Raw genomic sequence first — 27,508 nt, forward strand, 5'->3', positions numbered from 1 at the left:
CTGCTTTGTTGGCATGTCCCTATCCAGAGGAAAAGGTCTTTTTCAGCCCAGACCTTACCAAAGAGCAACATGCTGTAAGTGAGAACACTACACAGGCTTCCTGCCTATACCTATGTTTGCTTGGCACTTAAGAAGCAGAGACAGTGGCAAAAGGCAGGCACGGTGCCATCAGCAGATGGGGTGCCGTTATGTAGCGAACATCTCTGTTGGTAGCGTTCCCAGCCTGAGCATCTGAATGTCTGTCTATCCTCAGGTTTACTTGGCTTTATTCAAGAGGATGCTCCGAACCGCTGCCAATTCTTGTTTTGAACATGTGTATTCTCCTGTTTCTATCCATCCCATGAAAGAGAAGCTGGCTTTTATCTTTTACATGCTTTGGCTTTTGCATTTGCTCTCCCTGTGTAGATTCTTTCCCTGCTGTGCATCTAGACCTGGCAAACTCAATGTCCAGAAACAGCCCTGCCCGTGGCATTGCTCACATAGCATTACATGGCAAGTTAACTGATGACAACTGAAGGTGAAGAAGACCTCTCCCCACATTTGTATTTTGCTATGTTTATAGTCAAACCAGGCCGCCTCCACAAAGTGTGTGTTCTTCAGACATACATATTCCTGATACTTCAGATTTAACTTATCTGTCTTCCAATAGATGACTCCTCCTCGCCACTTGTTGGTATCAAAATGATCCACAGTCTTTGCTGAAGTGGTGCTTTCTATGAAAGGACTGGCATGCATGTGCTTTTAAATTGGGAATTTAAATCCAGATGCCTAAAACCATAGCTATAAATCAGATTATACCCCCAAAAATGTCTAAAAAACTTATACAAATTAATTGATGTACATTTGGTATACTCGCATTACCGTGTGCTGGGTTGCCTGTATGTGTGAAAGAGCAAGACCAAGAACATTAGTAAGACCAGGTCAGTTCATGACTATGGTATTATTGCATCCATTTTTCCCTGATGTCTTTATTATGAACTATCCAATCCTCAAAAAGAGATGTGTGTCAATGTTGTCAACATAACTTAAACCATGTATTAAAACCACCACCCAACTGTCAGGTTGCATTTTCCCCCCCCTTTGGATTTTAATTCTTCATGAAAAAGAAAAAGAAAAAATGAAGAGAGGGGAATGCAATGATTTTCTGCCCTCACACTCTGCCCACAGTCCTTGACTCAGTAGATATTTATGCTCAAATGCTTCATATTCAAATAAAATTGCCTACTCATACAAGCCATTTAGTTTAATCAAACACATATGTATATAGGACTGATCAAATTTAAAGGAGGTAACTATACTTACAATTGCAGGCTTTAGAAGCACGAGGTTTCTCTCTGTGGTTGAAAACCTTGGTGCAGTGTTTGCATTCGATTACAGTAAAGCTTTCTATTGCTGAGATTGCTCATGCTGTTCCTCATGCAGATAAACATACATTTACTATCGGCAGACCTAGTAGCACCACACTATTATTAAGGTTGTGTGACATTTCCCATTTTAAGATCTCATATTCAGCAGCTTATAGCTTAACCACACTTTAAACACTTGGTTGCTATTTCTTGGGAAATTTCAGGTCAAAGAGCCAAGCTGTTTCTGAAAGTCATGCTGTTTGTCAGATTTCAAAACACTGACAACTTTCTTCAAAAATAGCTTTACTGACCCATATTTATGGACATGGACTAAAAAGCCTGGAAGAACATGCCCTATACTTCAGGGCTGTGGTTTCCACTGTCTCCCAAGAAAATTGTCCTCAAACTGTGTATCACTTTCTGCTACGAGTTTCCTGAGCTGTCAGACCTAGTGAGTGCTCGTTCTCCTCTCCCACCCCTGTTTAAACATGCATGGGATCTTCCTGTAGGGTCTCCAGACACACAGTAGCCTCTCTTAAACCACTGACATCACTGGCCATACATTACGGCTGCAGGACACGATTCAGACCTGTGGAAACACAGGAGTGCAAGCAGAGGTTCATGTCATGGTCGCTTTATGCTGGCCCAGAAACCAGACTTTGAAAGCAGAGAGGATTTTCTGTACTTTGAGATAACTCACCTGAGCTCCCTATGCTTTCTCCCACAGGTGAATTCCCATTCACTCCTGTTCCATGTACAGAGAGGTCAGACAGAAAGAGCCAGTGTGGGTCAACTTAGCCCTGTGCCAGCTCTCCTTTGGGGCAACACCTCTGTGGTCAGTCCATGAACAGCACTGCCTTGTGCCAGGTGCTTTGAAACTGCTGGGAATTTATCCATCCAAATCCTAACAGCATGGACACACTCCTGGCGCATACAAAGCATCACTTTAGCACTTCCTCTAACAGGGCCATAATATTATCCTATTCCCATAACTGCAGGATGAAGCGGAAGGTAACCAGAGGCAGCTTTTTATTAATGGTGAACAGGGCAGTAACCATTTCTACTGAAAGGAAGATCTCACAACAGGAATACTATTATGGAGGTCTGTGCTGTATATGTTCAATTTATGCAAATTATATGTAAATTAGACATGGACCCTTTGACTTCTGGCATGTAGCCAGCAACTCTTTCATGTTATAATGCTGGGTAACCTTTGCTTCACTGTTTTCTTCTAAAGTTAGCTATAAATCCCAGCTTTCTTTTTCTCTCTCCTAATTTTCTTGTAAAGCACAGTAGGGTGTTTGTAAGAAAAAAGGATGCTAACAGTATATGAAACTTGCTTTGTAAAATTTAAATTAGAAGATTTATTTATTAAAACAAATCTTATCATTATGCCAAATACTGTCTGTTTAGGAAAAGGAACATTATTCTCCGAAAACTTTAATAGGAGGATAATATTACAGAAAATACTAGTCAAGAGATCCTGATGCTACTGAATGCCCTGGGACTGGGAAAAGGACCTCTGCATGGTATATTTTTGAATGCTTACCCTCACCAAAAAAGAAAAAAAGCTACTGTTTTCATTCTTGAGATTAAAAAATGAAGAGTTGTTTGGTTTTTCTATTCTAAATGGAAGTCAGCTGCCAACATCTATGTCAGCAAATGCAATGGCTGATGGTTCTTAAATGCACACTGCAATTTGTGGTTCTGCAACTAGTATTTGCAATGCTGTTGGACTCTGAGCTCTTAGAATTTAATTACGTGTCCTTTTTGCGTACGGAGGACACTAACAACAGAATTGCTTTGCCTAGTGAAAGCAAAAATGCCCATGCCTTCTCCTTTTGGGCTGGGCTGTAGAACCACCAACATACAGTCAGGGCCCATTGCACTGAAGTATGGCTTTATAACAATCCTTTATTTACATACACTGCTGAGGCAGTAAAAACAGCAAACAGATTTTTTTAACGGCAGGCAGCCAAAACATCCCTGTAGGGTACATGCCCCTCACCGAGGCAGGAACGCAGGCAAGTTAAATCAGTTCCGTGACCGCTTTCCAGCGGCAAATTTTGTTGACATGAAAATGGTGTATGCCATTCCTGTAATAAGATGGGTCCAATCTTTGGTGCCATTGTTCCTCCCCCACCCCATGTCTCCCCTCAGTTTGAATTGGCATGCACATGGCGCTGGGGAAAAAAAAGAATTGCTGTGAAGCATTTTGTTAGAAAGGTTTCAATTTACTCATTATGAGATTGCTGAGCAATACTGTAAATAGACTCAAATAAAATCAATAGAAGGAGCTGTTCGCATGCTTCCTAGGATGTGAGGTGAATGGTTCACCTCATTTATTAAGTATGGAGTCTGAATCAAAGCCATGTTACATTCATGTACATACCACAGCCATATTTCCTAGGGATTTAAATAATCAGGCTTAGAAGTTCTCTCAGTGGCCACAGCATCTTTCTGCCTCAGAATGATTTTCTTTTGCCCTTGTTGTGCAGCCCTCTTTTTCTTTCCTTCCCCTGGTAATTAAAGATTCTTAAAGACACACACAAGCAGCAACATTTCTGCTCATGCTGCACATCAAACCCTGGCTTGCCAGGGCTGTGCTTCATTCCTCCCAACTGTCCTTGTCTCCTTCCATCAACAGCGAAACTGATAGCATCCCTGATGCATCATTTGCCATGGCATAGGAGAAGAGGTGGCTGAATCAAAGCCAAGGATCCAGAGGGGATGCTAGCTGAGACAGCCCAGCATGGACAAATCCACATTGCCAGGGCTTACTCTCTAAGAGTGGCGCTATCCAACTGAGAAACTTGTGACAGTTTTGCTTAGATCTCACCAGATGTCAGTCTTGAACTGATCTCAAGTTTAGGCCTAAAGTTTAGAAAAATCTATGTGGCAGAAGGGAGTTAGAAAGGAAATATGAGAACAAGGCTTAAACTAATGAGAACCAGAAATAATAACTAGGGGTGCAAGGGAACTGCATGGGTACATTAAAGCAGAAATCCCTGGGACAGTGGTTAAATGCTCCATAAAACAAAAGTTTAGTGGGAACTTCCTGAGGGAACCCTGACCAAAACCCCTGACAATAAGTGTATGGAAAGCTCTGAACTTGCAGAAAACCTCTCTGTTGAGCATCCTCCTTTTCAGAGGAAGTTTAGTCTGCCAGAAAAGGTGTGCAATGCCACATGCTAATACAATCTGGGGAACTGAAAAGGAAACCTGAAAACTGCAGAGAGAGAACAGCCCTAGAGGGAATGTCCTACACCTATGCCAATTACTTTTCTCCTGCTAAGATGCTGGCTGTTCTGGTAACTTGTGCACTGCAGTAAGTCACTGGCATCAAATCACACAAACCACCACATAACCACTGGATAGGAAACTCCAACACAAGCACAGTTTAAATCGATGCCCTATAAACTTTGGATAATATTATTTAGACTTTCAAGCTCTCAGTCCTCCAAGGAAGCTGTAAAACACACTTCGCAGTGGGGTTTCTAATGGGGCCAACTTGCTATTTTCCATGCACACGTAATCAAATTATTCACTTACAAAAAGAAAGAAGGTGTTCGCGGACAGCTCAGCAATTATTTGCGACAGCTTCCAAAACAGAGTAAGACAACAATGCTTCTGCATCTGTGATGAAGGTTTGAAATCACCATCTTTGTGTACAGCCTCCAATGCTGTAAGGATGCTGTAAATGGATCCTGAAAAATCCAGCTGAGCATTACAGTAATTGTAATTCTATTGGTTTCTATAGAAATAGGATTATCCTAACAGCCAATAAATCAATTTCCTCCTGGAACACTAATGCAATAAGAAGGGGCACCATTTCACTGTTATTTATAGAGCAAACAGCTTTTACCCAATTTGCAATACCTATCAGAGTTTTATAGAGTTCATGAGATTTTTCAAGCATGTTGCTGCATAAAACCATCTCTGGCAATAAATTATAGAGGAAAAGAGGGAGGGGGAAACACGTAAAGTAATGAAAATATTTACCACCAGATGGCACGGCAGTACAGGTGCCGCCGTTCTGGCAGGGATGTCTCTCGCAGGCGTCGGGATAAAGGACACAGCCAAGCTTCAATTCTGTCAGGCCAACCACTTCTGCGAAGCTGCTGCGCTTGTTCTGGAGTGGCAGTTCATTGTTATTTAGGACAACTGAATCCAAGCAGCCCTGAAAGCCACTCAAGACCTGTGTGGTCCTCTTGTCAGTCAGGCTGCGAACGTTATCCACTTGGACCTGGGCACCGAAGTAGACAGAACTATCTGTGCTGAGAGTCTGAAAATAGAGAGGGGCTTTGCGGCGCTCCACGTAGCTGTCATCCAAGGACAAGCTTGTGAAATTGCGATTCAGCTCCAGGAAGACTGAATGCCAGCTTCCATCATTAACTGCTCTGCCAGAAATTCCCAGAATTCCTGGGCCATTTCCGCAATCCAACTGGAACCACAGTTTGCCATCGACAATCTGCAGGAGGAAAACAGAAACTAAACCACTTCAGGCACTCAGCGGTCTCATAACACACTCTCTCAAAGAATCTGGAAACACAGAGGAGTTCTGGACAGTCTCTATACAGTGTTAAAGCCACTCTCCCACATGACACTAAAGCAGTAAAAAGCTGTGCCTTTATTATCAGAAAAAAAAGTTAATATCAGCTTACCATGATAAGCCAATTACTGCAGGAACACTGAAAATATAGAAAAATATACAGATCCGGAACACAGGCAAAAACTAGGATAACAATATGTTTTACTGAAGAGGGTATGGACTGGAGCAGTTGTGCTCTTGGCTCTGCTGCTGAACAGCTGTGTCTCTCTCAGCAAGTCCTGTCACACACACATGTGCTGTGATTTTGCTCCCAATGGCTGATGCTACCAAAAGGGCAGTCAGGGCATGGGATCACCTCTGAATGGTTGAGTGAAGGTTGTGGCAAAGTCAACGGCCACTGCTTTCAGCTGGTGATGCTAAGTACTCTGCTCATGGACACATCTTGTGCTTCTGTAACCTTTTGGAGAATCTCAGCAAGGTGTGGAGTTGACCCTACGTGTCATAAGTTCAGTTTCTCTAATTACAACAGTAAGATTCTGGTTGATCAAAAGTCAGTTATTTTCCAAAGATGCTATACTACCTGCTCAGTATATACCTCATAGATGACATAAGATGGCTCTTACTTTTCTTTCTTTTCTCATATTTATGCTGGGTTCATGGCTTCAGAGAGACTGTAGAGGATCTCTCTCTCTCCTTCCTGTCCCTCACCCATCTTAAGACCTCATAAAGGGAAAATCTGTGCTGGTCTGCTGGGGCAGGCAAAGTGCAGAGCGAAGGGATAGGTATGAACTGCTGCTTTCCTGATTAGCAGTTTACCCAAAGATTTTAGGTTTCTCTAACAGATGGCAGATAAGTTTAAAATGGCTGACAAGGCTGGAAATAATTTCTTGTGACACATTAATTGGATTCAAGCTCACTGAAAGCTCTTGCAAGTATTTTACCTTTATGTCATGCTCTAGGAAGTATTTATTTCTGCAAATCCCATCTCAAGACAGTTCTGTCCCATTATTTATCCCCTTGAAAAGTTCAGGCGCTGTGTCCTTTTTCATCCTTCCCTGCAGCACACATTGTCCTCTCACTAGTGTATCCATAATGCAGCCTGACTTCTACCTCCCATCAGAGCAGAGTTGCCATAGCTGTCAATGCAAGAACCCCTGCAGAGCTTTGGTGGCCTGCTAAACTGGCATGGCTAATGCAGATGTGAGGATGCTGCACTGTGGCCATCTGCCCTTGGCCGTGTTTTTGCCATTTCTAGCATGAATAGTCATTTAAAACTGTGTTAGCAAGAGACATTTCTTGGCATGTGTCTGAACTGGTGCTCAAACTCTTCTCTGCTAGGGTCTCTGATGTGGCTTGAAGGTAAATGGGAAACTGTTAATCTACAGAAGCAGACTGTGCTGTAGTGTGATTATCAGCATTTTATGTCCTTGGCTTGGCAATTGGCATGGACACAGAGGTGTTAAGCATGTGGCAAACTCCCTATGAATGCCAACTACCTATTTACTCTGCATGGCATGAGGCGTGTAGAGGGATGAATACACATGCAGAATGAGGCAATGGAGGGAGCTAGAATTAGCCCCAGCTATGAGCAGCTGGCTCTTTTGAAGTCCCTGACCTGTAGGATGTAATGAAACTGAAGAGAAATCACATCTATGATTGTAATACAACATGCTTGAGAGATGGATGTTGCTTGGTACACCTACAGCTCAATCAAAAAAAGGCTAATGGTTGCATAGAAAAATGAGTCTGGATCATTCTACATTAAAAAATCTTTTCTTACAGGACTCAAAACTCAGCCATAAACTATTTCTGTAGATTGAAATTGGGTCTGTTAAAGCACATTCTCAGGAGGAATCTCAGTAAACAAGATGCCCTGATAAACTGAGCTGTTTCTCTCCAGAGATGGAGAAATAGTTTCTTTTCTCTCTGTGCAACAAAATAGTCCATAAAACTTGAAGGTGCTGCTCAGAAAGTGTGGTCTGGCTCAACAGGAATACAAATAAAACTGAAAAATACATGCCAACACATTACACTTTGAAAAACAGCCATCATTGGGTAGGTGGCTAACTTGCTGCTTATTCAAAAGGTTTTTTCCTATGGAAACTCTTCTACTGATTCTGTATAACGCACATATACCTCCCCTAAGACTACTTATACCCTGACGGACCTACTGCTTGCATGTCTATTACCCTTACTCACAGAACATGTTTTTCCAATTATCTTTATAAATACAACACCACATATGAGCACCTGGGATAAATATTACACCATTTCTGAACAGGAAATGATGATCTAAAAGATTTGCCATTAAAATATGTTTTATACATCTTTCTCATCTACTTTTATTTCTTTTTACCAGCAGATGATCTGACATACACAGTAAATATATATTGTCTGAAAGGTTAAGTTTCCTTCCTTTTATTAAAGAAACACTAGAAACCCTAACCTCAGGCTAGAGTGAATGATGGAAAGGATGGTCTGATGCTTACAGTACTAGCCTAAGACATGATAGATTTGCATGGGAATCCACACTCTGAAACACTCTTCCTTTGGGGTCTCAAGCAAGTCATTAGTTTCAGGTCTCCATCAGTAAAAAAGGGATAACGTCATTTCCCTATCTCACACCATTGCTTTACAGATACATACGTTAAAGACTGTGACATGCCCAGATACCCCTAGCAGTGGGACCATAAAACTACGTTGATTAATCAGATGGTCACAGGCCTTGCTGTAGAGGGGTTGGGAGGAAATACTTGTCCCCTGATGGCCCCATGCCCCGAGGAGGAGGAAAAAGAACAGTAACAGCTGGCAAGGAGCAAGTACTGCAGAGGGCTCCTTGACCTGACTACTTAGTAGCTAAGCTGTCTGGGCACAAAGGAGAAGGTTCTTCCACTTAACAGGAAAAAATGCTGTCTCCATTCCTAAGCAGAGAGAATTCAACCATCATTCAGCAATTAATCCCTGGTTTTCCTATGATTTCTTGTAACTACTGTGATGACAAAACCACTGCTCAGTCCTGAGAGGTGGCTCTTTGATTCTAGCCTGGACCTTGGTACCAAGAAAAGCTGAACTTCAAGTTAACTTCTTACTAAATGAGGTACATTCAAACAAACAGTATTGAAATCCAATGAATGGCCAATGCTCTTGTCCAGGCTCAGAAGTTATCCAGACAGTAACTTCAATGGAATGGCTGGTCTGCTTGAGAGCTGGTAGCATCAGACTATCAGTTCAGGACTAAATGTGTGGCATTGTTTTTTTCTCCATCTAGGTAGTCCAACACAGCAGAGAGCTTGAGCTACTCCATACCACAGCAGAGAAATGCAAACTCTGCAGCCCCTCACCAGTACAGCCCATGGCACCAGCAGAGACCCTCTGTACCAAGATGAAAGGAGAATGACACTGCTTCATCCTAGCTGGGCAGAAAATTCCCACCAAGCTTCCACTTCTCAGAGCATTATAAGCTCAGGGTTTAGTTACAGTCTCAGTTATAACAACAGGAAGCTTAATGCATACTTAAGCATATATGCTCTTAGAGCCACAAAATTCCTCACCTGTAGAAAAATAAAAAGAACAGAGAAGGCTCCAAAAGCTGATGCAATCTGTTACATTTCAACAATTTCATTCATGAGCAAAATGGAGCCAAACACATATTGTAAATTATATTAGAATATTAGCCTGGCTAAGATGTTTGGCTAACATCCATATTTGTGTATCAACATAGGTAATAAAATGATCAAATGGTTCTTCTGAGACCACCTCCAGCTCACACAGTCCATCTGTAGTCATACACCACAGATACAGCATGCTGCCTCCTAATCTATCTGGGGAAATATTTCGTTAGCTGAATTACATTCCAGGTTCGTTTGTGTAAAACGGTGTATTTAATTAAAATATTACTCGTTTCAACTCCAGCCATAACTGGGATCACATCCAAGCTCCAGTCTTATCCAGCATAAGCCATGCAACAGTAATGCATTAAAATGTATAATATACTCTTAACTAAACCACGCAAAGTTTCACATTAACTGCCTGGACGGAAGAACATATGCTTGCCATTTTACCATTCAGCAGCTATATTTCTGGCATGAGGGTAAAGTCTTTCTTCACTTATTTTTAATCCCTAAACTTTCACAAAACAAGTTGCATCTCCACTACCTTCTTTGAAAAAAACAGAGATAAATTATGGAATTCTCCTCCGCAATGGCCTCGTAATGCTTTATATTGTTAAGTCCTACTTTTCCCGGTTAGATGCTACATAGGTAAAAAGGAAATGGTGGTACTGTTTTTGGCACATGCAATCTTTTCAGAGGGATAAAAAAAAAGGCCATTGACCTGCATATCATTTTGCCTCAATTGTCTTAAAAGCAAGAGCACGCAACAAAAAAATGGCCAACCTCTCAAAAATCGATGGGTAAGTTGCTTTATTTGAAACAGCTGAATAAATAACACCCTTATTATATTGTATCAATACAGTGTAGCTGGTAGGCTTTCAGCAAAGTAGTGCAGAAGCAGTTTGCTCTATGGAATTGATTATTCATCCAAGAAGGACGCTGTGTTATGATTATGAAATATTTCCATCCCTGGAGTTATCACAAATGTATGAGCTCCCAAAACTAAGCTGGTCATTTAAACACTGAAAACCATATTGCAACATTAATTTTTAAATAGACGGCCGTGGGAGAGACTTGCTTCAAAACAATCTGTGCCACTGTATGCCCCAACAGCAGTGGTGTTTTCTGCCTGTCCTCCTGTGAGCTCACACACCGTGGGTCTAAATTTCTTCTACCTCTGCCTTTGTTCGGAGCTCATTGATAGTGCTGGGCCCTCTGGTGATAATCCAGCAGATACTTAAGTACACGCTTAAAATTAAGGTATGTGAGTAGTTCCACTTGCCTTCAAATATAGGAAGTTAAGCAAGTGATTAAGTGCTTTGCTGGAGTGATGCCAGGGTGCTCAAAAGAGCACAGGATTCCATCCTTTATCTTCTATTTGGAAAGCTTCTCCTCATGTTTAATTTAATTGAAAGCAATGCTCAAATGATAACAACTTCACATTTATAGACCTCTAATTAATCTACTTAATGGCCTCATTTCTGAGTGCCTCTGTATCTCACAACATATGTACCTGGTTAAAGAAAAAAAAAGAAGTCTTGCCTCTGGTTTATAAATAAAAAACCCCATACACTTAGAAAGTCTAAGCATGGCTTACTTGAAAACATGAGTTAGGAATCCTCCCAAATCTGATGAGTCAGCTGTCACCCCTGAAGAGACCCAGTAGGGTTAAATCTCTTGAGTATGATGCCATTTGTCTGCCACAGAGCACTTTCATGTGACCTTAGCCTGATATACCTGTGCTAAAAGATCTTCACAAACAAAAATCTGGCAATTAATGATCTTTTAAGTGATGCCATTTCTTAAAAAACTGTGCTAAATGTAATGACTTAGTTTTCTTTAAACCCTATGCATATAGAAGCCATGGGGCAGACCTGGGAAAAGGACATACACACTCCAACAGTGAATCCCGCCCCATGTAAGACCACCCTTCCCGAGGAAGGGAATTCCCTGTGAGCTTCCTTGCTCAATGCATAGGAGAAAGCAGAGGCTTAGCATCCATATATGACCCTGGACCTCACTCATCAGATATAGAAGGTGGTAGCTCTATCTGAAGTTCTCTACTAAGTTCTGCATGAGATGGGTTCAGAGCTGGAAATAATTTCTTAGAGCTAGGAAGCAAAACAGAGCTTTGCCTGGAAGTTGGCCTCTGAGATTGCAGCAAATAGCCACAGCTCTTGTCACTACTCCTTCATGTATTATTTTTAACTCTCAGCATGTTTCAAAGCAAAATAATTAGGTGATTGTGTGAAGTGGTGATTGAAAACACATGATTCCTACATCACAACTGAAAACTCAACTCAGGTGATTGCAATGAGGGGGTCTCTTACTTTTTAATATTTTTTCTCTTTTTTTTTTAGGAGCATCACCTTTTCCTTTTTGTGGCAAAATTTATCAGCTTCAACTGGAGATTTCTACTCAGTTGCCTATGACCTGGACATGTTGTACTCCTTAACGATGAGAGCTTTCTGCACTAAATTCTAACAAAATTACTTCTCCTATCACCATTCTAACTCCATTTCAGTCTGTCTCTGTATCATCTCCTACTGTTTTCAAGTGGCACCTTCCACCAGGGCCATTTCTCTTTTTCCAAGTATTTTTCAAAATTGCAGAATTGCAAACATTACTTACTGACATATATTAAGAGCAACCATGAAGAACACTTCAATGAAGGTCTTCCAGCCTGCAGTTTTGTTTTGTGTTTTGGAACAAAAACATATACTTGAAAGTTCAAACTGCACTTCTATATGTCTCAAAGCAGAGCTTAATTGTCTTCCAAAAATCTGAACAATGCTGACAGTCCCTGGTGAATGACAGACAAGTACTCTTGCTCATGAAATATTTCAGTGTAACAGATATAAAATTGTTTGTTGCCCCTTAATAACTCATTTAGCCACTTTAACATTACCTAAGCATTCAGCCAAAAGTACTGTAAAGATTGCAAATACAGACACAAAAGGCTCTGTGCCATTTCTCCCACTACTGAATTATAGGAAATGGCTGAGTTAAAAAAGTCAATGTGTTCATTTTGTACCTTAGAGGCTATAGCAGAATACAATATGTACATGCAGGCTCTTGGATGAGACTAGTAGTCCCTCTCCATCCAGCAGATATTTGCCATTCCACAGAAACACAACAAAGAACAAAAATGCATGGAGAGCTTATCAATTAAATACTGATTTGGTATCAGTCTCCAGTGACCCCATGACTCTCTCAACAAATAATCCACAGAGTGCAGAGATCTTAGCAGTTGATTTCTGGAATTAACTTGGTAAAAGTGAGGGCATATCCTCTAACCACAGACATGGACAGAAGGGAAGAACAGCAATTTCAGTATGCTTTGTTTTGACTATATAGTCATATAAATGGCCAAATCTCACATCTCATGCAGACTGGCTTCTGCACAGACACACATAATGTTCTTATAATGAACAGCACCCAGTGTAGCATTTGCCAAGTAAAGTACCACTGACAAACTGCTTTTCTGATTGTTATTGCTGCCACTGCTGAAATTGTTGTTTTTCCCTGTTAGAATCAGACTTCATCTTGTCAATCTACACCTGAAATGAGAACAGCATTTCCCAAATCAAGAGCCAACAGACAATACAGCATCAAGATAAACAACTTCAGAAAAAGATGTTACTTTAATTACCTTCAGAATTATACAGGGGTTTGCTCTGGTGTACATTATAATCCCATTGCTTTGCAGCGTTCGCAGACGGAGAGCCAACTTGAATTCCTCTTTCTTGCTATTTTCAGAAACCCGGTATTTGATGTAGCTATTCCCAGCAAAGCTAAGGGAAGTGTGGCCTGAAATAACCATTTTGAAGAGACACATATGCTTTTAGTGACACATGAAACAATTCCTCATATGTCAAGTTAATTAAGGAATTTATAAAGTTAATGAGAATGCCTAGGAAGAAATAAATAAACCCCAACTTTGATAAGAAAAAAAAGTGTCATGTACTACAAAATATATTGTAATTCTTTTTCTAAAAATTATTTTTCACAGAATGGAGGAAAGTTCTATTTCTCTATACTTAGGAAAAAAAGGGGTTTCTCCAAGTATTCGGCATTTTTAAGCTTATGCACCCCTGGAGGCACATAACTTGCCTCACTGATAACAGTGGGAGCCAAAGATGACCATACTTGTACATCAGGCAGTTGTGTTATGGGTATAAAATTAGGTGTGGGCAGATGTCAGCCAAACCTGTGCAACCTCCCTACAACCACTGCCCAGGACCACAGCTCAGTATCTGCTGTGTTTTCATCAGGCAAATAGCACATATCCTATGCCATGCAGTCTGGGACTCACAGAAGTCAACAGAAAGCTCCACTTCACTGGCTTCCCACCTGGCCTGTCATATCCCAGGGAACAACACAGCTGCAGAGAACTAACAAATGTCCTCAAACTTTCTTTTTTGGGATGGTGTAGTGTTTTCATTAATAAAGGTTGGAATCTTGGTAATCTAAATTGTAAGCAGAAGAGTTAATTATAGAGCTTTGCCCATGGCAGGAAAACATCTGGCATAACATTCTCCAGGAAAAATCCTGTTTTCTCAGCAACGTGTTTTACTGATCTGGTATTCAAGCAAGTCAGTGGGAATTTCTAAATGGAAACTGGATTATGGTCTTCATACATCCCCACAGCTATAAAGACAGGTATTTACAGGGTTTCTATACAGATAAACCAAGTGCCAGATAAACCAAGTGCCAGTGCTGAGATGTGTTAAGAGTACATTTTCTGTTGACTTCAGTGGCACCTCTACCTACAAAATGGGCTGTGACATGCACCTGAACATTCGCCAAGCTTTCCTGGGGGGCACTGGCAGATGAATGGTCTCCGGTTAGCTTCATACCCCACACACTGCATATCCCCTGGACATGGCTTCTCCAGACAGGGATCGTTAGACCCTGGGCAGAGTCCTCCTGCAAGAAGTTAAAATACTGTCAGAGATACACGGTGTAAAGCACAATTTGCTGCAATACAAGAGTAATGAAAGACAGTTATTGATCTCACATGTCAGTATAAGCAAAGAATGGCTTAATAAAAAAAAACCAACAAAGCCATACCCTTCATAGAAGAGGCATCTTTTGGACAAGTGCATAGCAAAACCATTTTAGATCTTTTTCAAAGGCTGCCCTAAACCCCATGGCCACATATAAAAACAAACCATTATGAGCAGTAACTGGTTTATAATTGGTGTTGTAACTCTCAGGCCATTCATTTTCTCACAAAGCTTCCTGCACAGGGGGCTTTAGAAATATGAGGAAAAAAGTAATTATGATAAGCTATGTTTTTGTATATGTATATTTTATATTATATATATAGGTACATTTTTGTTTACAGACTCTTTAGCCCTAGTACACCTCTGAGAAGCAAAGTTAAGGAGGTAGAAGTGGTCACAGCTCCAAGCCTGCCAGAGTTCAAGGAGCATTTGGACAATGTTGTCAGTCACCCAGTGTGATTCTTGGTGTGGTCTTGTGCAGGGCCAGGAGCTGGTCTTTGACGATCCTTGTGGGTTCCTTCCAACTCAATATATTCTATGATTCTAAGCCATGCTTGGGCGACAGCATAACAGCTGGACAGGACATACTGCACAGGACATACTGCCAGCCTGATCATACACAACAGTCAAACTTGCCCTTTCCCTATGTTCCTCCCGACATTTCTGAGATCTCACACCCTATCCAGCTTGCCCAGGCTTCCTAAACCTGTCTTCCTTTTTTTCCTAATCTGAATGGAGAGAACAATACTAAGTTTTAAATTTGCTTAAAACACTTGAGCGACATAGTTACATGAAGGCTCTTCAAAACCACCTAAATTCTTTACATCCTATCAAGTGGAGCACGTCATGGACTTACTGTAAAGTCTGTCAATGCCAAAGAAACTTCTTGCATTTCACAGGCATTAGCTAAAACATCTATATAACTTCTAAAAGTGTCTAAATAAATTTTCTGATTGTCCTAATCTTAAAAGATTTGCAACACTGTCTACAATAATGCAAACCATGATACAACTATTGCTGCTTACTATATGAATTTTCAGAAATATGTGACTTCCACAAGAGTTAGCCTTCTCTTGGTTTCAATAAGGTACTTGGTAGATGTAGGGTCAGCTTCTACATTTGGGCACCTCTGCGTGGCTGCTATGAAATTAGACTTCAGCTGCAGGGAAAAAGTCACTCCTGGCCTGGTTTTTGTTGATTTTCAGTTGTAACCTGAATAGAGTGAAAACCATTTGCTGGGAATGGACAGAAACCTTGTGTTTTGCTTATGAGGTTGTAACCTGAATAGAGTGAAAGCCATTTGCTGGGAACGGACAGAAACCTTGTGTTTTGCTTATGAAGTTAATTCACTTAAGACATGGGGGTAATGAATTCAGTGATAAAAAGCACCTTCCTACCCATCACTTTCTGAATATTGGCAGTTCTTCTATATTGCAGGATCCTTATATTCAAAAACTACTTTATTTTTTCAGCATATTTTATTTACATTTTATTTACAATTTATAAAGGAAGAAATCAACCTGTCATAACATACATCTCCAAAAGTAATGAAAGGAAGAATCTTACTGCTCTCACACTTTTGTACAAGCCATGCCGGGCTCATAGTAAGCATGGCTGAAATTACCTGATACTGTAAGTATTTTCTAGGATAAGAAAAAATATTACTGTAGGTTTTGAAGTGGACATGGGCTGACTACAAATACGGCAATTACTGTAAATGGCTTCCTTGATGTACAGCACACTCAATTTAATGCTTAACATCCTCCCCTCCTTTATCAAACATTTGTTTGAGAGGTCTATGCAGTATACGATTTACAGTACTGCCTGTAGCACTGCTGGAAAATAATGCACGGCAATCTTTATTAATCACATTAGCAGGCAATGTTAGCAGGAATAGCAGCTGCAATATACAGTCACACCTAAGTCCTACAGATCAAGAAACAAATGTTAATCAATGGGGTTCTGCACTACAGAACTGTATTCTATGTAAATGTAAGGCCTGCAGAATTTAACAGGATGATGCTTTCAATAGGGTTGGGTTTGGCTATTTTTTGGTTATATTTTTGGTGTTCATGTTTGTTTGTTTTTGTTTTGTTTGTTCGCTTTTGTTGTTTTTTGTTGTTGTTGCTTTTAAGAATAACCCCCCACATTTCTTGGAATTCAATGGCAAGTACTGATTACTTCTGAAATTGTAACAGGCTGTTAAATATTCTGTAGGCTGTTGTGTATTTTCTCCTTGGCTGTTTCAGCTATTTTAACTTGTTCTTATGTGACAAATACACAGCATTATGGTGTATGCAAAGGATTTATCTTCTTTGAACAAAATTAAACCTTTTGTGAGTCTCTGTGTAGCTGACAGACAAACCATTTGGACAAAAGCCCCACAACTCATCAGAAAGGGACACTGAGATTTCCAAATGTGGCTCTGCAAATTTTCACATCCCCTAACCTATGACTGTATCTTTGACATGAAGCAATAAAGCAAGAGCTTACTTTGTAATCCATCTCTGCCAGGTTTTTTAGCTGATTCAAACTCTGATTTGTACTTCGGAGTCATCCTTCCACATTCAAAAAACATATGGAAAAGATCTAAAGTACTTACTGCACCTGTGGAGATACACTAAAGAACTACTTATACTGAATGGCCACGAATAGTTCTTCTGGTAAACTACAAGAAAATCAACTTTTTATTCATCCTGCTGCAGCAGGATTTCATAGCTGCCACAAAGTTTTTAAAATATTCAGACTTGGAAGAAGGGCTTTATTCCTGCGTCTATGGTTATGAGTACATAAGCTACAAATCTGCATTATTGCATTGCCCCAGCTAACACGCATTTTCAGGCTGATTTAACAACTATGTGGAGCAAAATTGTAAAATTGTTCAAGGTTACGTTGTCCACATCAAAGATTTACAGCCTGAATTTAAATAAAATTATTCTAATGTTGCATTTCCACTCCAAAGAGCAGTCTATTTACCATCCAATAAGAGATTCAAGAAGTATTTGAATTGATCCTTTTTTCTTCTAGGTAAGTCCAGACAATCCACAGCATTCTCTTGAAACTCACATTAGTATTAATAAAACTGTTCTCTACAAGGTATCACAGAGACACACGAGTTAGCATCAACCAGTGCGTGGCAGGAGAAGGTGGAATAGACCCACTTGATTTTGACAGATCATCTTCAGTTTAATTCTCTAAAAGAAGATAGAAGTATTTCAATCTCCTAACCAGTATACTGAGGAAGAAAACACTCTTCCATTGCAAAATGAGACATTTATTTAATTCCTAGCCCTTCAGAAAAGGAGCATTTCCAGGATTGTAAATATATTTTGAAAATTGAGTGCTACACCAATTTTAACTTAAGCCTTGTGATATTTGGTGGTTTTCTATAACTCCATTCTCCTGAATCTGTATGAGTATAAAGAAAAGAGCCTGTTTCTCTTACTTGCAGAAGAAAGTTTGAAAGGAGGGAGAGTCATGAGGGCCAGAGTTACAGGAAGAATGTAAAACAAACTCCAAACTGCTACTTTTAATAATAATTAGTTCAGTGGGGAGGGAAGACCATCAGCTCATGAGCTGCAGTTGGTTTTTATTTTTGGAGCACAGTGACCAGGTACTGTAGGACAGTACAGACACCACAGGCGGCCCTGGAAAACTCTGTGTCGCAGAGTATGTCCTGGGGAAACGGATTCTCCCTGAGTTTTAGAACAACACTTGACCTCTTCCATCCACTCCTTGACCACAGATTCCCTTAGGACTTCTTAACTGATAGACAGCAATTCCCACTCATCCTGATTCTACTGTCATGCCCTCACTTCATGCTTCAGCTCTCCCACATTTTATATGAGACTGTGTGCTCTCAGCATGGGCCTTAATGTCAGAGATATTCACAGGGAGAAACATCCCTCCTTAAACAAGTGCGATGTTAAAAGGACTACGGCCGGATCAAATCAGTCAAAGTTATCTGCAGCTCTTTGTTCCCAAGCACAGATGATGCACATTCTTTAATCTTCCTTGCCAGAAGAATTCCATGCTCACTAATATGTACATGTGTACTTCCTGAAAACTGGAGAAGCAGAGTTGTACATGTAAGAATTGGGTTCCTGATGCCCAGTCCATCAAACCACCCAGGATTCTTTAAGAGGCAGTGTGTGCTCTATGGAGCTGAGGACAAAAACTGCCTCTGAAAAATAGGTTCTACATTAATACCAGGTCCTCACAGTCTGTGATGTCCTTTTGTCAGAGCATTCACAAGATCTAGAAGGGGCTTCATAAAGTCTGAATTGTCTTGTTTCATGAGAAGGTGGTCCAAGACTGCTATTCTCTTGATAACATTGTGTGGATGTAAGTGTCTGCACTTTTGCTGAACACTTCTGGGTCTATTAGAAAAATTCTTTCAAACTATTAGGCCAGAACCATATTAAACACTTGAAATGGAATTAATCTCATATAACTTTAGGGCATGATTCATCTGACTGATTTTAGAAATCTAGTGAGAGATGTATCACATCATTAAAAATACCTCATTCTTTCCACTGTCTGCAAATGGGGCCTGGAGTGACCAGCACAGATGTAGACATATACCCACATTTGTCAAGATTATTTCAATCCAGCTCTCTCCTATAAACATACTAATGTAACCTCACTTTTCTCAGATTATACGCAGAACAACTCTATAGCAAAGTAGTCCCAACAAAACCAGCTTCTTCCCTGCACTTCTGTCTCAACACAAAAGAATTACTTTGCATTATGAAAAAAATATGGAATAGATTTTTGCTTCTGAAAAATGAGAATGCTATGAGAACTATTTTACACAGATATATTTATTCCATTCCTCCTATCCTTATTTCCCCCAGCACTGACAGATGTTTGCATACCTCACATCATGTGATGGGAGATTGGTAATCGCATAGCCCCTGTGGTCATACTGAAACAAACCCGAGTTTGTGACAATATTTTTCATACAAATACAAACACATGAGTCAGAAATCTAAGGAGACAGTCTGTTATTGGAAAACTCTTTAGTTCAATTTTATTGATTTTAAAGGCTAAGACTGATGCATGTGAACTTCCGAACTTATCCTTCCAGAGCTGAGCCGCTGAGCCTCCACATTTCACCCACTGCCTGCTTCACAGTCTCCCTGCATTTTCACATTAGATAACTCTGTTTGCTCACAAAGGTAATCTAGGTAAGTTATGCACAGCTGGCATGCATAAATTGTGCATATCTGTGACATCTGCCAGTGGGAAAAACACTCCAAGTATGATACATATTTCAAGAATGAGTGAATTAGTTCAAACTCAAGCTTTCTGGATCATAATTGAATCAGATCTCTGGAAACACACGAAATATTTTAATGGCCTTGTCATAATTCAAGCTATTAATATTTACTGGATGTGAAACTATTTTAGTAACAAAGGAAGTATAATACCTTTATTATACTGATAATATCTTGCTAATGCTGTCTTGTTAAACAAGCCAAAATAAATTTGTCCACTTTTTCCTGACTTGCTGCATTTATGTGCATGTACAAGAACTACTTATCAAACAAGTATTTGAATTTTTCTAACTCTTTTGGTCTAGTCTTTAGCCTTCATGAAAGCAAAACTGTCCATACATTAAGTAATATACCTTCAGAAGTCTGTGTTACCTCCAATGTGAGAAAACACAGTGTGCGTCTGTGTATTTACCTAAATACTGAGACATTTTTTTGCGGCTCCTTTAATTAAAAACAGTAGAAGAAGCTGAAACACTTACTAATAAGGACAAGGACAAGGCCAAAGCATGGATTTTTACTTCTCACCAAGGCCTCTTATCTCTGTGCAAGTAATATGCACCAAGGCTCTCACCTCTTTGGCAGCCATACCTAAAACAGCAGCTCTGAACACTTTTATTACAGTCTGGATGACGGGCTGGATGTGCACAACCCTACCCCAAGTTGTGTGGATCACCCATGGGAAATCAGCACATAGTGGCTCAAATGGGAGCAGTGGGAACCCCTCCAGCTTTCCAGCTGGACCAGGACAAGCTGTCTGTTACAACTGTTCTCATACAACAGTCATCAAGGCCATGATAAATGGTCCAGAGGCTGGGGACCACAGTCAGTCCCAGAACCACACTGCCTTTCCAGCAGACTGCCATCCATTTTGAGGATTGACTGGTACATGACAGAAGAATTTGGAAATCACTGTCCCAGCTGAATTTCTGTGCATTGCAAACTTGCTGTGCAGGGAGAAAAAGGGAGAGAGCTGCTGGATCAGAACCATACTGCACTGCAAAGTCCCTTTTTTGGAGTTAAGCTAAGGGATTATGAGGCAGAGGGAATAATACATCATTATTGACTTTAATAAGTAGTGAAATGAAATTATAAACAGTGAAAATCTTTGCTGCCAGAAAACCAGTTTCTGCCTGTGAGAACTATCACTATCCCCATAGACATGAGGATTTGTGATTTCTGATACAAAAATGAGACTAAACCATGACCTAGAGAATATAAAAATGTTTTGCAGACAGCGTTCCTGCACTGGCTCCTGGACCTGACTGGAGGATATTGCAGCATTGTCCCCTTTAAACCTGTGAAAATCCTTTCTTTCAGAGCCTTTCATGTGTAACAAAATGCTGACTATTGTTATAACAGATATTTCTATTTGAAACTTATAACACTTAAAATTGACCAGATACTCTGTTCTTGAATGTACCTCAGACAAAGAATTCTGAGATATTTTTACAGAACTGAACTTTATGCATTATTATTCATGTGCCACAAGAAAAAAAAGATTTCTAGTTAAGTTTTATGCAATTTATGCCTATTTTCATCCTCACTGAGGTCAATGGTAAAACATGAAGCCCTACTGACTGCTGCAGGACAAAGGTTGGCTATTGAGGGACATGGTTGCTGAATTCTTGTACTGCCCTGTGTATGTGTGTATGTGTGCATGTGTGCTTAAGATGAGGGAGACTTAGATGTATTGATTTTACAGCAGCTTTTTTCTCTGCTCTTAAATGAAGTGGAATGAGGAGCAAATAGCCTGGCAAACAAAAGAAACAGAGCTAGTATTATAACTGCCTGAGGTTTTAAAATCCGAGTGCAGGATCATACGGAAGATTGGCTCCTGAGTCTATTTGTCATATACCCATGTTAAATCTCTACCAAACTGTGGAGCAGCCTGAAATCCACCATGTCCCCTACTGTAGCATCAAAGGTCAGAAATAGTGCCTGCTAATAATATACTTCATTGGTTTCTGTGCCTCTCTTCAAAAACAGGACTGGAAAAGGCCTTTCCACTTGCCCAGCTTGGGTCGGGGGTACTTTTCCTCAGATACTGCTGGTGCATTGCTGCAGACCAGGCTGCTCTACTATGGTCATTCCCCAGTGGTGGCACCAACTGGGTGGGAAAACCACATTCCTCCCTCTCCTATTCCTTCCTCTCCCATCCCTTCCCCTCCCCTGGAAGCTGGTTGATGGCTCTGATTACAGAGCCTCCAGGAAAGCAGTCTTTGTCGTAAAAGGCCAAAGTTCATAAACTTCCATTTACATCAGTAAACATGAACAATTCTTCCCGAGCCTGAGAAATCAATTCCCACAATGCGTCAGCCAGACGTGCTTTAACAGACTGAATTGAAATGCCCCTTCTAATCTGCATCAGAGGAACAAAACGGATCCTATCGCATAATGTGCAAAGATGGGAGGGGAAGAGGGAGCAGTACTCACCATTGCACATGCAGCGCACATTCCTGTAAAAGCGGGGACACACAAAACTAATTCGTGCCGTGCTATAGGTCATCAGGGAATGTGAATCAATAGACAGACTTTGCTCACAGTGCTGTTCCTGACAATCCAGTCCAGAGCAATTCTTCTCCAAGATAGCAGAAATACGAATCACATTTTCCAAGTGTCTCCTCGCATTGGTAAGCTTCTGAATCAAATAGGCAGGCTTATAGAAACCACCAGTGTGCATCTGAACTGCAAACAGCATGTCAAGCTGATTGCTGCCTGCCACCGGCTGAATACTGATGATGTGTAGGCTGTCTTGTTTTTGGGAGAGCACTGCATTTCGCAAGGTACGCCTGAACCCATGCATGTGAAGGCCCACGAAGTCTTCTGGGGAAACATTCTCGAAACGGATGGTGACTGTGTTCTGCAGCATTTCTTGCAGCAATTGCTCAACGTGGACCACAACATCGATGGGTACCTGGAACCGACCGTCACTGACAGAGACATTCAGGACATATTTGCCATTATCGAGCCCTCCAAGGGCAATGATCTTCCCATCATGGCTGTTGACCTTGAACAAACTTTTCTGCTCTGATTTTAGCGTGTATGTGAGGACATCGTATACATCCTGATCTGTGGCATGAATCTTCCCTATGACTCCCCCAGGAAAATCGTCTTCCATGGTGACAATGAAAATCTCCAGTGGAATTGCAGTCGGTTTGTGAATGCTCTCTTCAATAACCCTCACCTGAACGTAGGTGTGGGAAACCTGCTGAGGCTTCCCAGAGTCCTTTGCCTGATGTAATGTAGAAAAGAATAAAAAAATTCATCAAAACCCAAAACACTCATAGAACACAGCCTACAACCCTAACTTCTTGCTATGTCTATTTTCACAGCACCAGTAATTCTGAAAACCTCTCAAAAGAACTTCCCAAATGCATTTGCAAAATACATATGTAAAGAAATGTCTCAGCCATTTCTAGCAGTGGAACTTAAAAACTTTTAGGGAAGCACAGATCTTTAAGTGGATTGCAGAGAGAAATGTGTCAGTAGAATGTCTCATTACCCAAACTGAAATGTTCCCAGGATCCCACAGCTATCACTTATCTTCTGCACAACACAGAATATACCAACAATGTGGTATATTCTGCACCAAACTTCTACCCTGGAAAAGAGCCTGAAGTCTAGTGAAACAGCAGCTTTCTGCATTGCTTGGTGTGCTCCAAAGCATTTCAGACCCTGTTTAACTTCTGTGGATGTGAGGGAGTTCAGAATTTTTCTACAGCACTCTGTACTACTTCACCTGAAGCAATCTAGAAACATGCTTGAAATAAATAAAATTTATCACCCTCCAAAAATGAAATAGGTGCTTGTGCTCTTACTAACAATAAAATACGAGAGCAGCACTGCACTTGGACAGATGACTGTATGACCCAGAGCACGTCTGATGGCATCATTTGCACTTTCTTATAGAGTAAAGAGCAAGTATGACAAAAAACCCAAGGCCACCATGACAGAAAGGTGTGCAAACTTGAATCAGTGTCCTTTCCTACGCTAAGAGAAATGTTTTCATTGAAGTCACTATTAAGATATACTGCTCCACTCATTTATTTGCTCCACAGAAGGACAGAACACTGCACAGAGATACAGCACACATTCAAAGATCTTTGTATCTGGACATGGGGAGGAAAATTTACAAGCTGAAGAAAAATTATGGCAGGATGACAACAGTAATATGCCCATTACTAGGAATGGATTAGTAGCTCCAAAGACACTCCAAAATTCATTCATCCTAAAAGAGCTGGGTGGAGCATTTAAAAACAATAATTTATATACATGTGCAGACATACACACATGCACAGAGATTACATCCCATTCCGCTTTCCATTTTAGCATTACTTTTTAAAAAACCTAACACAGAAAAACCTTATGGTGGAAAGGAGAAAATGGCCCTCTGGCACATGAATGGAAAGAAGCATTTCTATGGTCTACGCAAAACAGGAAGCTATAAAAAATGTTTTCACTGCAGAAATCCCTAAAGAAGATAATACTGGGAGGAATTATGCCTCCACAATCCAACAGTGTGGTTTTTATGAGCATGTTGGTGCATCTCATACATGGCAGTCTGTCTAAGATTTCATTTATATGAAATACTTGGATCTCCACAGCTAGAGGATTCTGCTTAAATTTAACTCTTGTGCCCAGTTTTGGCTATACTAGAACTTCAGCTAGCAAATTGCCCTGAAAGCAGGATACTTTAGGATGAAGGCACAATAAGAATGAAAGGTGAGGATTTTTTTTTCTACAAGGCTAAAACATAGGTTTGGGGAATATTAAATGGCAAACTTGTAAAATTTTGATTTGAACTGTTAATTAGCATCACAGCTCATATTTTTAAATGGTAACTAACAATTGTACCTAAGGATGTTACTGCTGTGAACAGCATTAAATGTGCTTGATAGGCAGATAGGCTGGCTGTATTTAGACAGATCAACACCAGCAAAGCAAGTGGAGGAAGGATGCATTTCAGACACAGCTTATAGGACCATGTATGAATGAAGAGGTGTAGTTCATTCCCTGGACTTGCTTATTTACTGAACCCTAATCCATCTTCTCTGGCAGGCCTGAGAAATGTGGACAAATTACTTTTGGATTTATGGGTTTTGGTAATCAAAATTACCCTAGTTACAAAGTTTCTCAACAATGACTCTAAAGCTAAGTTTGAGCTGGGCTTCTATTGCATGTCTTATTTTGACATTCTTTAAGAGCTAAGTTGACCTTGGAAATGTGATTTCATGAATTCTTGGTAGGCGTCCAAAAATTTATGATTAAATTTATGACTTAAAAGCAGAAGTGATTTTCCTTCCTAGAACAGTATTTTGCTGTCACTTGTTCTGTGGTGTATTTATATGTATATAATGCATTTTTGCTTATTTTCCTTGCTTAGCTACAGGAAAAAGTGATGAAAATCCTAAACCATAACGGTTGCTGCTCAGAAAATTCATTTCATACGGAGGAAATTGGAAAGGTGGCTGGCTACCTATTTATATTTATATGAAATTAGGCTTAAGAACATCAAAGGAATTGCACCATATTGTGCATTTGTAAACTGGAATGCATGTTTTTTACTCATAGAATACAGTTGATTAAAACCAACCCATACAGGCAATGTACAGGTTACCTACCACTAAGAGGATTCTTTTGTTTATGTGCAGATGCAAAAATGAAGCCATACCTGCACGCAGAGCACATATTCAGTTGCAACCATGTGCTTGAAGATGACTGCAGACCTCAAAACGCCGTGAGGGTCCAGTGTAAACTCCTCCTCTTCATTGCCAGTGAGGATGGTGAAGGTAAAAGGGGGGCCATTGTGAAAAGAGTCTTTGTCTGTCACTACCAGCTGCAAAATGCTTGTGCCCACTGGTTTATTTTCCTTTACACATATACACAGTGTATAAAGAAAAGGATTAAAATGATACATATCGCAAGTATAAAATACCACATTTTGCTATCGAGAATATTCAACTGAATGCTTTTTGCCCAAGATAGCATTTCACAAGCTGCATTTATTTGACACTGCTTACATCCCACAGACCAGTGGTAGGCATGAAGGTACCCACCACACCTCCAGGGACTGCTGAGCTCTGCCTGATACTGTGTCTGATTGGGATTGCCTAACAGTTAAGGCTCACCCCCTACACAAGGTGTAAAGAAGTGTGAATTTATCCCAGAACAGACATTTTGAGGCTAGAGTACCTGGTGCAACAGGGATGAACAGTAAAATGTGTGACAGATGCTGTGGTTAAGGAGCTTCAGCAAACAGAAACTTACCAAAGACTTCAGAAAGATGTGTTTATACTTTACTTTAGATAAGATCACTTGATACTTCTTTTGCAGATAGATCATCAAAAGCTACTTAACTGAAACCAAATGCTCTTGCATTTTAAAAATCAGAGAAGTTTTTGATGTGAAGGATAAACTCACTTGAATTACAGCGGTGTAGTTAGCTGGAGTAAATACAGGGCTGTTATCGTTCACATCAGAAATGTCCACATTGACCGTCACAGATGAAGACAAAGGAGGGGTGCCGCTGTCTCTTGCCTGGATAACTAATGAATAACCCGATATCTGCAAAAAGGTGAAAACATTAAATCATTGTGAAAGCAGTCCTAAATTTTAACTCAAGTTCTTTACATCCAATACACCACCTACCATATTCTAAGGTAAACTGTTTGGCCTCATTACCTTCCTGCCCTTAGTATAATATTATCCTGTTTATTGCTACACTGTGTCCCAACTTCTGTTTTACAAGGATATCAATAAACATAACAGCTTCATCGTATTAAAATAACGGTATCAGATAATGCATTCCTGAAATAAAGGGGCAGACAGAAAATAAAGGACAGATAATATCTGAACCCAGGCATTAGTACTGTAGTCATTTCACCTAGGTGTCAGCTGGGACACGTGACCTGATTCTATTTATCTTCCAGTTGGTTTCCAGGATGTTACATAAATTGCTTGTTAGAGCCAGCCTCAGTTTGACACCTAGTGTTTCTAACGTGGTGATGGAGAACCAAGAAAAAGTTCACAGGCTGTTGGCTTAAGCACACTGGAAAACATTTGGGAGTATTAGGGACAACAGTCTCTGTAACAACAGGATATTATCCACCATTCAGTAGAAGATAAGGGGTCTTGAGCCTGCCCGTTTGCAACAGACACAAACTCCTCAGCATAGTGCTGGCAGTTCAGTGCTTCATCCACGGGCACTCTACACACATACATGCCTGTGTGTGAGGTGTGAGCATATGCGACAACTTGCAAAAGCTTTGTCTATGCAGAGTTTATGGGTGACAGTTGGATTTTTTGAACTGCATCCTTCTGTTGGCCTCCTCAGGTCTTGCAACTGCTTTTTTATTGTATATTGCTCCCTGTTCCTCAGGGAAAGCTGCTGACATGTCTGCCCCTGAATCCTTCTACAGGGGAGTGAGCAAAGGGCAAAACGTGCCAGATACAACACTCTGCTTCACCCTCTCAGTGCAGGGCTGGAACGAGGAAAAGCACAGCCCTGCAGAAGGCAACAACATAATGTTAAAGGGGCTTTTTCAGGAGCAGGGTGAGGAAATGCAAAGGCATTTGAAAAATAAAAACCTTTCTGGTAGTAGGGAGGAGTACAAGCTAAGCACACAAAATAAGAGGGCTCTTCTGGGATGTGGGACCAACCTAAAGGAAAAAGGGAACATGTTTTTAGGGGGGTTGTATGGAGCAGAAAGAG

General features: G+C 40.5%; 1 protein-coding gene across 1 annotated transcript in view; it reads right to left on the reverse strand.

The window, feature by feature from the left end:
* Positions 1–27,508, reverse strand: part of LOC103798144 (protocadherin Fat 3-like) — a gene marked incomplete at its 5' end in the record, with an annotated part of 49,253 nt that overhangs the window by 16,207 nt on the left and 5,538 nt on the right. The window contains 5 exons of the mRNA XM_009070390.1: positions 5,349–5,817; positions 13,162–13,319; positions 22,231–23,029; positions 25,469–25,666; positions 26,218–26,361. Of these exons, the coding sequence (XP_009068638.1) occupies positions 5,349–5,817; positions 13,162–13,319; positions 22,231–23,029; positions 25,469–25,666; positions 26,218–26,361 (1,768 nt within the window). The remainder of the gene's footprint in view (positions 1–5,348; positions 5,818–13,161; positions 13,320–22,230; positions 23,030–25,468; positions 25,667–26,217; positions 26,362–27,508) is intronic.

Source organism: Acanthisitta chloris, unplaced genomic scaffold, assembly GCF_000695815.1.
Source record: "Acanthisitta chloris isolate BGI_N310 unplaced genomic scaffold, ASM69581v1 scaffold1082, whole genome shotgun sequence".
NCBI lineage: Eukaryota > Metazoa > Chordata > Aves > Passeriformes > Acanthisittidae > Acanthisitta > Acanthisitta chloris.